The sequence below is a fragment of the Paroedura picta genome, chromosome 9 (assembly GCF_049243985.1).
Source record: "Paroedura picta isolate Pp20150507F chromosome 9, Ppicta_v3.0, whole genome shotgun sequence".
In the NCBI taxonomy this organism is placed as follows: Eukaryota; Metazoa; Chordata; class Lepidosauria; order Squamata; family Gekkonidae; genus Paroedura; species Paroedura picta.
In genome coordinates this window covers 31,936,186-31,948,674 of record NC_135377.1, presented here as the reverse complement: position 1 = coordinate 31,948,674, position 12,489 = coordinate 31,936,186, and the positions used below count along the sequence as shown (strand labels likewise).

The 12,489-nt window shown below is 43.7% G+C and overlaps 1 protein-coding gene across 8 annotated transcripts in view; it reads left to right on the top strand.

Moving 5' to 3' along the window:
- The window catches only part of SULF1 (sulfatase 1), a 113,298-nt gene that overhangs the window by 84,649 nt on the left and 16,160 nt on the right, over nucleotides 1–12,489 (top strand). For all 8 annotated transcript variants that reach the window (XM_077352193.1, XM_077352191.1, XM_077352194.1 and 5 more), the window contains 3 exons: nucleotides 8,250–8,466; nucleotides 10,518–10,767; nucleotides 12,023–12,119. In XM_077352193.1, coding sequence (XP_077208308.1) covers nucleotides 8,250–8,466; nucleotides 10,518–10,767; nucleotides 12,023–12,119 — 564 coding nt within the window. The remainder of the gene's footprint in view (nucleotides 1–8,249; nucleotides 8,467–10,517; nucleotides 10,768–12,022; nucleotides 12,120–12,489) is intronic.

The following is a 12,489-nucleotide window of genomic DNA, read 5'->3' as shown; positions in this document are numbered from 1 at the left end:
ATTGCTGCTCTTGGTAGCTCCCCAAAAAGACTCCCTGGGCTCTGTTCAGGTGGAAGAGGTCAGCCAGGGGAGACTGGAACAGAGAGCTGGGCTGAAGTTGCTTACTGTTCGACTCCGGGAAGTGCAAGTGAAAGACTCGTTATTAGTTGCAAAGAGAAATGTAAGTGCAGGAGGCAGATGGTACACAGAATTGCCTGCACTGTGGGCTAGCAAGATGCTGAGATTCCCTTTATCCAGGAGCAGGACTGTATGTACAGCTCTGTTGCATTCGACTGTTGGTTCTGGGATAGCTGGTCCTGATCCAATCTTGGCTAATTTCCTGGGCTTGCTAATACAAGGAACTAAACTGTGTGAAACCAGCAACGTTGCTGGCTGTGTCAGAAGGGAAAGCTTAAAATGGTCTTCACTGTAAGTTCTTTTTGGTGTTAGACGTATGTTAATGGTGAAGCTGTAGGCAGCAATGCCAGTTGTTTATAAGGACTGTTATTTTAATGAGTTCTTCCAGTCCATGAAGTCATCATGGGGAAAGGCTTTGAAATGCCTGGACTGGTAAGAGACATCTATCCTATTGGCTTTCCTGCTACAGGTAAAGGTAAAGGTATCCCCTGTGCAAGCACCGAGTCATGTCTGACCCTTGGGGTGACGCCCTCTAGCGTTTTCATGGCAGACTCAATACGGGGTGGTTTGCCAGTGCCTTCCCCAGTCATTACCGTTTACCCCCCAGCAAGCTGGGTACTCATTTTACCGACCTCGGAAGGATGGAAGGCTGAGTCAACCTTTCCTGCTACAGGACCTACTTTATTTGTGCAGTTATTGCTAAAGCTGATGCATTTGATCAGGCTGTTTACAGTTTGGAGGAGGGCCTTAAAATGGTACAATGCCTCAGAGTCCACCCTCCAAAGTAGGCATTTTTTCCTGCAGAGCTGATCATTATAATCTTGAGATGCGCAGCAATAGTAGAGACGATGTTAGAGGTTTGCAGGCTGAGGTTGGGGAGGAGTGGTGCAGGTGTGTCCCACCTGGGTTATGGGCCCTTATTTTGCAGCACAGACAGACAGACAGACCAGCATGGGTCCTGCTAGCCTGGAAAGTGCAAGAAGATCTAAATAAAGAATATTTACTATCTGAAACTGTAAATACTGAACAAGTAAATGGCTGAAGAAACATAGGAAAGTGATTTTTTTCAAGTTTGGCCTGGTAGATTAAAATCAGTATTTGCCAGGAAGGTCCTACAAAATCAAATGCATAAGTGACCCAGAATTTCAAGTGGAGTTAGCGTTGCAGGAAAGTAGACAGTGAGACTTTTTTTTTGGGGGGGGGGGGGTGGAACTAGGTGATCCACTTTTATTAAGCATTAACTCAGGCTTCAGAAGGGCAGACATCACTAGCCAAGGGGTGTCTGTAGCCACGTGTATTCCTTTTGAAGGGGTACACGTGGGGGGGGGAGAGCTTTCCCATCAGCCTAACTGCCTGGAGATGAGCTGTACTTCCAGGGGATCCTCAAACCCTACCTGGAGTCTGGCACCTTAGTGGGGTACAATGCTACATAGTCACCCTTCCAAAGCAGCCATTTTTGCATGGGGAGCTGATCTTTATAGTCTGGAGATGAGTGTGTAATGCCTCCACAGCCACCTAACCAGCCACCTAGCACCCCCTGATGTATTTCAGGTCAAGAAAACATTGTAGAGAGGAGGTAAGGTTGCCAGATTGGTGTAGATTCATGTTCTGGAATTCCACACTACCTAGCTGTCCATAAACCTTACTAAGGTCAAGATTGCTGTGCACAGAGAGATCTCCTCTTAAGGTTGCCAGCTTCCAAGTGAGGCACAAAACCCACACCAAAACATTGCATTATACAATGCAATGGGCTTTCCTGTTAGTTCTTAATAAAACTAGTTTATCTTGTAACCTAAACATGAGCACTTTTCTTGGATCCTTTAGGATGCTTTGGGCTGATCCTGCATTGAGCAGGGGGGTTGGACTAGATGGCCTGTGTGGCCCCTTCCAACTCTATGATTCTGTGATTCTGCAATTCTGCACTTTTGAGGAAAGTGAAATGTATTTGCTATAAAGCCTCTCCCCCTTCAAGGATCGCTGCCTTGTTGTGGCAAGGGGGCTTGCGTAGTTCAGTGAAGCTATGAGCTATGCCGTGCAGGGCCACCCAAGACGGACAGGTCATAGCTGAGAGCTCTGACAAAAGGTGATCCACTGGAGAAGGAAATGGCAAACCACTCCAGTATCTTTGCCATGAAAACTCTATGGACAGTTCCAATAGGCATAACGATATGACGCTGGAAGATGAGCCCCTCAGGTCGGAAGGTGTCCAATATGCTACTGGGGATGAGCAGACGGCTAGTACGAGTAGCGCCAGAATGAATGAAGCGGCTGGGCCAAAGCCGAAAGGACGCTCAGTTGTGGAAGTAACTGGTGGCGAAAAGACAGTCCGATGCTGTAAAGATTTTTATTCCATAGGAACCTGGAACGTCAGATCCATGAATCAAGGCAAGCTGGACGTGGTTAAACAAGAAATGAGAAGACTGAACATCGACATTTTAGGAATCAGTGAACTAAAATGGACAGGAATGGGTGAATTTAATTCAGATGACCATCAGGTATACTACTGTGGACAAGAATCTCGCAGAAGAAATGGAGTAGCCTTCATAATCAATAAGAGAGTAGGAAAAGCAGTCTTGGGATACAATCCCCAAAATGACAGAATGATCTCAGTTCGAATCCAAGGCAAACCATTCAACATCACAGTGATCCAGGTCTACGCCCCAACCACTGCTGCTGAAGAGGATGAAGTTGATCAGTTCTATGAAGCCCTACAACACCTTCTAGAAGCAACGCCCAAAAATGATGTGCTTATCATCATGGGGGATTGGAATGCTAAAGTAGGAAGCCAAAAGATAACCGGGATAACAGGCAAGTTTGGCCTTGGAGTACAAAATGAAGCAGGGCACAGGCTGGTAGAATTTTGTCAAGAGAATACAATGGTCATAGCAAACACTCTTTTCCAGCAACCCAAGAGACGACTCTACACATGGACATCACCAGACGGTCAACACAGAAATCAGATTGACTATGTGCTCTGCAGCCAAAGATGGAAAGGTTCTATCCAGTCAATAAAAACAAGACCAGGAGCTGATTGTGGTTCAGATCATGAGCTTCTTGTTGCAAAATTTAGGCTTAAATTGAAGAAAGTAGGGAAAAGCACTAGGCCACTCAGGTATGAACTAAATCATATCCCTGACGAATACACAGTGGAGGTGACAAATAGATTTAAGGAATTAGATCTGATAGACAGAGTGCCTGAAGAACTATGGACGGAGGTTCGCAACATTGTACAAGAGGTAGCAACTAAAACCATCCCAAAGAAAAAGAAATGCAAGAAATCAAAATGGCTGTCTGAGGAAGCTTTACAAATAGCTAAGGAGAGAAGGGAAGTGAAAGGCAAGGGAGAAAGAGAAAGATACACCCAATTGAATGCAGAATTCCAGAGAAAAGCTAGAAGAGATAAGAATGCCTTCTTAAATGAACAGTGCAAACAAATAGAAGAAAACAATAGAATGGGGAGGACCAGAGATCTTTTCAAGAAAATTGGAGATATGAAGAGAATGTTTCATGCAAAGATGGGTATGATAAGGGACCAAAATGGTAGGGACCTCACAGAAGCAGAAGAGATCAAACAAAGGTGGCAAAATTATACAGAAGAACTATACAAGAGCGAGCTTAACATCCCTGATGACCACAATGGGGTAGTTACTGACCTGGAGCCAGACATCCTGGAATGTGAAGTCAAATGGGCCTTAGGAAGTCTGAGCAACAATAAAGCTAGTGGTAGTGACAGCATTCCAGTTGAACTATTCAAAATCTTAAAGGACGATACAGTAAAAGTGCTACACTCAATATGCCAGCAAATTTGGAAAACTCAACAATGGCCACAGGATTGGAAAAGGTCAGTTTACATTCCAATCCCAAAGAAGGGCAATGCCAAAGAATGTTCAAACTACCGCACCATCGCACTAATTTCTCATGCTAGCAAAGTTATGCTCAAAATCCTACAAGCTAGGCTCCAGCAATACGTGGACCGAGAACTTCCAGAAGTACAGGCAGGATTTCGAAGAGGCAGAGGAACTAGAGATCAAATTGCCAACATACGCTGGATCATGGAGAAAGCTAGGGAGTACCAGAAGAACGTCTACTTCTGCTTCATTGACTATGCTAAAGCCTTTGATTGTGTGGAGCACAACAAATTGTGGCAAGTTCTTAAAGAGATGGGAATACCAGAACATCTTATTTGTCTCTTGAGAAATTTATATGCAGGTCAAGAAGCAACAGTGAGAACTGAACATGGAATCACTGACTGGTTCAAAATTGAGAAAGGAGTTCGGCAAGGCTGTATACTGTCGCCTTGCCTATTTAACTTGTATGCAGAGCACATCATGAGAAATGCGGGATTAGAGGAGTCACAAATTGGGATCAAGATTGCAGGGAGAAATATCAACAACCTCAGATGTGCAGATGATACCACTCTAATGGCAGAAAGTGAAGAGGAACTAAAGAGCCTGTTGATGCGGGTGAAGGAGGAGAGTGCCAAAGTTGGCTTGAAACTCAACATCAAGAAAACAAAGATCATGGCATCCGGCCCTCTCAATTCCTGGCAAATAGAAGGGGAAGAAATTGAGATAGTGACAGATTTTATTTTCCTGGGCTCCAAGATCATTGCAGATGGGGACTGCAGCAAAGAAATTAAAAGACGCTTGCTCCTGGGGAGGAAAGCTATGGCAAATCTAGACAGCATCCTAAAAAGCAGAGACATCACCCTGCCAACAAAAGTGCGTTTAGTCAAGGCTATGGTCTTCCCAGTTGCAATGTATGGCTGCGAAAGTTGGACCATAAAGAAGGCCGAGCGTCAAAGAATTGAGGCTTTTGAACTCTGGTGCTGGAGAAGACTCTTGCGAGTCCCTTGGACTGCAAGGCGAACAAACCAGTCAGTCCTAGAGGAGATCAGCCCTGACTGCTCTTTAGAAGGCCAGATCCTGAAGATGAAACTCAAATATTTTGGCCACCTCATGAGAAGGAAGGACTCCCTGGAAAAGAGCCTAATGCTGGGAGAGATCGAGGGCAAAAGAAGAAGGGGACGACAGAGAATGAGGTGGATGGATGGAGTCACTGAAGCAGTAGGTGCAAACTTAAATGGACTCCGGGGAATGGTAGAGGACAGGAAGGCCTGGAGGATCATTGTCCATGGGGTCGCGATGGGTCGGACACGACTTCGCACATAACAACAACAAAATAAAGCCTCTGCTCTGTAATCCAGCAAACCCATCAACCACCAAACCCCACCCAGAAATGACAAGTTGGTGTGAGACTTTGCATCTCAAAGGAAGCTTCCTCTGGCTTGCCTTGTGGGTGTGCATCTCTCTCTCTCTCTCTCTCTCTGGTCTCTGCCTCTCTCCCCCTCTTTAGTATCAAAGCCAGTGAAGGTACAAATAAATTATCTTTGGGGCTTCAGCTACTGTGCTACACACAAGAGTAAATGATGCTACTCTCATGTAAAGAAGATGGACTAAACCAGGCTGCTGAAATGCTCTGACGCACGTGTACCAGAATCCAACCCAGAACAGATGGAACTCGTGAGGGGAAGTCTGAATGGATGGCATGATCATCAGAAGTGGCTCAACACACAAAATGGAGAAGTCAGAGACAGTCTGAAAAACACCCAGTAGTTGTGTGTTAAGTTTCTTCCCTTTAACTGGATTGCCAAAAGCATGTCAAGTCTGTGTGGAGGGATCACTTTTTGATTAACTGCAGGGTTGTGCTGTGTTTCACTGGCTCTGAGCTGTGATTCATAACACCCGAAAATCCTCCATGGCTTCTCTCCATTATCATGTACTCTCTGTGTGGACTAGTTGACCTATACTGAATGCTTATACCAGGTTTTGGTCCAGCAAGACAGAGCAAGGGTTCTGGCTTGTTTACTGAATCTCTGTCTGAAGTCTTGAAGGTGGTCTTGCATGTAGCTGTGTTACTCTCTAGCACAGGGGTAGTCAAACTGTGGCCCTCCAGATGTCCATGGACTACAATTCCCAGGATCCCCCTGCCAGGATTCGCTGGCAGGGGGCTCCTGGGAATTGTAGTCCATGGACATCTGGAGGGCCGCAGTTTGACTACCCCCGCAGGACTAATACATGTCAGCGCATCAAATTGTTTCCTGTGCTAGATGGTTGACTGGCACTGCATAGGTGAAGATATAATGCAAAGTCCATTGATATGAACAAAAAGGACCTTGCCTGTGCAGCAGCTAGACCTGAATTTTGTTGTTGTTATTAATGGATCACACTGGCTATGCCATGATAGTTTCTTTCAAAAGAAACTTGGGGTGGGAAAAGGAACATTTCCTGGAGTTAAATTGTGGCTAGAGCTATGCTGCCCCCTTTTGGCAACCAGGCGGAAGTGTGGTGATAAACTTTATGTACAAAAGCATCCATCCTCTCATTTAAAAAATAGACTTTTGTAAATAAAGTAAATAAACTTTTTGTATATCTGAAAAAAACGAGTCACCCAAAGATGTGTGCCACAATATAAGTTCGTCATTTACATTTTTGTTTGGATGCTAGAGCATAGTGTATATTCACTGACCCTTTTTGGCTAAACCGATATGTGTTTCAGCCATGCCTAACAGAATCCTTGTGAATAGTTCTTCTGGCTTTGAGTCTCCTGCTTTTTATCTCTGGCCACAGTATATGGCTTTCCTTCTGTGCTCTATGGAATCAGAACACCCTGACATTGCAGGCTATCAATAATGTCTGAATTCATTTCCATTAGGAAGATTTTAAAGTTGCGTGATCTAGCAAGAAAAAATGTATTTCTCCTGACATAAACACATTGCATGTCTGCTTTCCCTCAAAATCCATTTTTCTGGCTGTGGGAAATTGCCTGCTCAAATAATGGCAAAGCAATTTTTTGACTTCATTTTGTCCATTTTTAGAGAACTATTTCATCAAGTACTTTTTTTTTCTTTGTTATTCCATTCTTGGTTCCATTAGGCCTTGGTTGTAGGTTAAGGTGGTCGGGATGAGATTTTGTTATCTTTTATTGGGCAATTTTTAGTACTTTAGTATTTACCCTGTTTGATGTTCTCAGTAATCTGTTATCTGACTACATGTTCTTCTCCATCTGAAGATCCTGAAATACATTTCTGGAGATATGCTTGATTCTATACAAGATAGAAAGAGATGCACAAAATGTGCCACAAATGGAGGCTCTTACTAAAAATCTGTTTAAATTCTCCAGTCTCACAGCAGAATTTTATTTAATATTATGGCTGACCTAATATTAAATCTGTGGGCTCACTAAAACACAGACACTGAGCTCCAACAACCAACAATTTTACTGGAATCAGAAAATACTGAACACAGATAACCAGAACTGGGGAACTTATATACACATTTATGATTTCTGCCAAGATGCGCGATCAGCCATTAATGGAAGCCTGTGATTGGGCCTTAATTCTGTTCACTGATTGGCTGAACATTGGGAACTGGCAAATCTCAGATACAAATTTAGGATTTTAGTCTCTGTCTCCAAGCTCCCAGTCTCTAAATGTCCACAGACACAATACCTAGTAACTAGTGTCTGTTAGTAAATAAACTTTTAAAAACCTTCCATTATGCTTGCAGTGCCTGAGATCATGGCTGTGGTTTAATGGTTCATAGTGAAATGAAGTATTTGATGTGCACTAATTTCTTCCTTCTTCAGGGAGAAAACAGGATTTCAAGTCATCTCTGTGTATTAATCTTAAAGAAGAAGAAGAAGTAGAGTTGGTTCTTATATGCCGCTTTTCCCTACCCGAAGGAGGCTCAAAGCGGCTTACAGTCGCCTTCCCATTCCTCTCCCCACAACAGACACCCTGTGGGGTGGGTGAGGCTGAGAGAGCCCTGGTATCAAGGTCACCCAGCTGGCTGCATGTGGGGGAGCGCAGAATTGAACCCGGCATGCCAGATTAGAAGTCCGCACTGCTAACCACTACACCAAACATTTACATTTGCTTAGAAGCAATGGTTTTCCAGGCCCTCCTCCTAGGCCTTATCAGAAATATTAAGTGGAACAGATATAGTTATTCTTTTCCTAGGGTTTGTAAAACTGAATGTGAAGGTGAAAATTTTAGTATTATCTTCTCTGTTTTCCCCTCAACCAACATTGGAGGTGCATTTGAACAACTGGTTTGTTTTATTTTCCTGCAGAAATGGCAGTGCATTGAAGATGCATCTGGCAAGCTTCGTATTCACAAGTGCAAGGTGCCCAGTGACATTCTTGCCTTAAGAAAAAGAACACGAAGCATACACTCTCGAGGGTACAGCAGCAATGAGAATGAATGTGACTGTGGTGAATCTGAGTACCGGAACAGCAGAGCCCAAAGAAAAAATCAAAGACCCTTTTTGAGAAATCCCAGCTCACAAAGTAGGTGACAGGAGTAGATCATGAGGTTTCAGAAGGTCAAGCAGCATTGCTACACATTTAAAACCTAGAAAGTTTGCTGTGAATAATATTCATAATGCTAATTCATCCCAATTATATTGGTATGTTGTTATGTGTTGTAGGTGCATTGACTGTTTATGCACTGGGAACTTCACTGCCCCAGCTCCCATGCAGGAGCACAAATCAGGGGTGGATGAGGTGCACCAGGCCAAATGCTCCTCCGTGTGGGTGCAGGAAGAGGTGGGGTAACCTGCCACGACTAAAACTCCAGCCTGAAGCCTGGCTTGAAACCTCCAGTGCATAAACGGCCATTACGCTGTATATAGTAATCATGAACTTTAGGCAGCATTGGTCGAATGGTAATGACTGAAGGCATGCATCTGGCTCCATGTCAGGAGGATTTGGAAAGTCCAGTTTTTTCCTAGTCCATTCAACCAAAAAGAACAATATTGCTTTTTGTTTAAAAGCCCTGCTGCAGGAGAAGCTAGCCACAGGATCTGTGTGTCATGGAGACGTCTCTACCTGAAACATGCCGAGCCTGGCTGGGATGTCTTCTCCTGCCGCCAGCCACAAGCTAAGCCAGCGGGATCAGTCTGCTCCCCCTAGCACAGCTGCTCCTCAGTCTATCTTCTGCAGTCCCTTTAAAGTAGAAGCCTGACAAACAGCTGAGAGATGGGAGTATTTTTCATATATAATGTAGGCTTGGGTAGAACTGAATGCACACCCCCCCCTTAATTAAAACCATGAGGACATGGCTATAAGCTAAAATGATGAAAAGGTATCCAGAAACCTATAAATAATAAATACGGGTTAAGTATTTGACTGATATCCTCAATTGAGGCTAGGACACGTACCTATGGAAATTTCAGAGAAAGATAACACCAACTTTCATCAGTAGGACAAGGATTATGGAAAACAGGAAACAATGAAACAGAGAAAGGTCCTAATGCATAACATAAACTATACAGAGAGTGGATTATAAAGATGCGGGGCAGTGCAGAAAGAACAAGATGATACATGCAATAAAGATTGCAATGCTACTGTCCTATTCCATTATCAAAGTCTCCTCCTGGACTGCTTCATTATGCTGCAGTCCAAACCTGTTTATAAAACTGCACTTCTGTTAGCACATTCTGTGGAAATATCAATTATGGGAACCTCAGACAGGTCCTTCCAATAAATGGGAGCCACCACAGGCAATGCACATGTGCAGGCAAGTGCCAATCTTACCTGTTCACAGGGTGGCACACTCAGCAGGCTTTGTTCAGATGAATGAAGCCGTTGTGCTAGAACACAGAGACAGAGGGAGAATACGAGCTGTGATTTCCCAAGGGGCCACTTAGTTTGGCGTGCAGGTAACCGCTTGCTAAGTCTTTAATGTCTTGCCAAATACAGAAGAGAATTTTACAACTTGCATACTTGAATTTTAAAAAATCCAGATGAACAGTGTGTAAAGTTCTCACCCCTTGGCAGAACATCATAGGACCAGTTCTCATTTGGCAGATCATCCTTGTTTGAGTCCCAAGTTTTTGGGGAAGTAGTGTACTAGTGAAGGCATATTGTATCTTTCCCTGTACCTGTTTGAGTCTTTCCCCACTACTATGAGAGGCTTTCAGAAACAACATCAGAAGGCCATGGTGTGGTGGTAGAACACACACTTTGAATATAGAAAGTTGTACATCTGTCAGTAGTTGCTGGGAAAGACCTTGCTGTCATAGACTCAGTGGATGATAGTCAGAACAGGCCATATTGAACTATAACAATTGACGGTCTGGGTCATAAGTCATGTGCTGATAATGGTTTCTGTTTGGGCTGGCTTTTATATGTGACAGATCAGGTGGTTGAGGAATAATCTGTATCAGTGCAGGGAGATAATGTCTGCTTAGATTCTTTGAATGGAGGTGTGTCGAGGTCAGATTGAATTTACTACCACCTGTCATCCTGCATCAGGCCAAGGTCCAAATTTCTGGTCTTTTGAAATAACACACTGTTTAGTTATCTAATGGTATGGCTGTGTTCTTTTTGCAATATAGAATACAAACCCCGATTTGTTCACACTCGCCAGACTCGCTCCTTGTCTGTGGAATTTGAAGGGGAAATATATGATGTTAACCTGGAGGAGGAGGAACTGCATGTTCTTCAGCCCAAAAGCATTGTTAAGCGGCATGGCAGTTACAGTGAGGAAGAGGGGGAACCTTCAGAAGATACTGCTGCCAATGCAGGAATGCTAGCAGATGGAGCCAATGCTGTTGGCCAACCAAACTCTGTCAGAGTGACACACAAGTAGGAATACTTTTGCTGCTCTTATCATGATTGCTCTTTATCTATATGCACATGATTCTTCTTCATACAGGGTCAGACCATTGGTCTGTCAAGGACAGCATTGCCTAGTCTGATTGACTATAGTTCTCCAAGGATTATGTGCATAGCAGTCTTGCACATAATCTACTACCTGATCCCTTGTTAACTGCAGGTGCTAGGTGTTGAATGTGGGTCCTTCTACTGCTGTGCTGTAGCCCTGCTGCAAAGTATATGGAGCTTTACTGCATAACAAAAACAAAGATAGACCTACCCAAGGCATTTACGGTTTTATAATCTAAACATAGACGAAGGAAAAGCAAAGTTAATGGAATATAAATGTAAGCAAATGGGACTCAATAGTCAAATCAAGTTAGTTTATTCAGTCATTTGACATGTAAATGACAGGCTGCATTTTGTTTGGGGATGAAGACTTCAGGGGTTAAGGCAGCGGTTTCACAAGTTCTGTTTAAGGGTTTGAAGGAAAAGAGAAAAGTGGCTCCATGTCACGTAGGTCACTCCATTTTTGGATCCACCCCCATGCTTCACCAATGCTCCTTGGTCTGTAATCAATAAAAAGCTGTGGCCTTATTCCAAAATTGGTGTCATGTAATTTTTTTTACTTACTGCAAGACCTCTCCTTGCTAAGCCCTGGGCCCACAAAAACCTTTATCCCATTCCTGCCCATGTTGAGTTTCTAACAAGAAAAGAATTCATTATTGTATAACGCATATGTTGTGCAATATATGTATGTATACTGTACAACCAATTTTATTGGCAAACCTGAATTCTTTTTATGTAATCACAATTTGTAATCTAATAATTATGCCTAAAAATATGATACTACAGGATCAGAGTCCCATATATCAGTCTGCATTCTGCTTTCTCTTATAAGAGCAGTGGTTGACCAGAGGACAAGGAGGAGCCGTGACCCGGCACCAACTGATCTACGGACCGCTACCGGTCCCCGAACCGGGAGTTGGGGATCACTGCTCCAGATGTTCATGGACTACAATTCCCATGAACCCCTGCCAGCAAATGCTGGTGGGGCTCGTGGGAATTGTAGTCCATTAATATCTGGAGGACCACAGGTTGACTAACCCTGTTTTATAGGATTCTGGAAATGCAGCAATACGTGTTAATGTTTTAGTTCCACCACAGTTGCACATAAGTGGTTCCAAATACTATTATGTCCAAGATTTCCACAGGCCATTTTCTTCTACCTGTTTTGTCTTTGTAGGTGCTTTATTCTTCCAAATGATTCCATTCACTGTGAGAGGGAACTATATCAGTCAGCCAGAGCCTGGAAAGACCACAAAGCCTACATTGACAAAGAGGTGAGAAGATGATTTCCTTCATTATGAACCTGCATTTACACCTTCCTATGCAAAAGAGACTCTTGTGGCACAGAGTGGTAAGCGGCAGAAATGCTGTCTGAAGCTGTCTGTCCATGAGGTTGGGAGTTCGATCCCAGAAGCCGACTCAAAGTTGACTCAGCCTTCCATCCTTCCATCCAAAGTAAAATGAGTGCCCAGCTTGCTGGGGGGTAAATGGTAATGACTGGGGAAGGCACTGGCAAGGCCACCCTCTATGGAGTCTGCCATGAAAATGCTAGAGGGCATCACCCCAAGGGTCAGACATGACTCGGTGCTTGCACAGGGGTTACCTTTACCTTTACCTTTATGCAAAAGGAATCACCTAAATTTT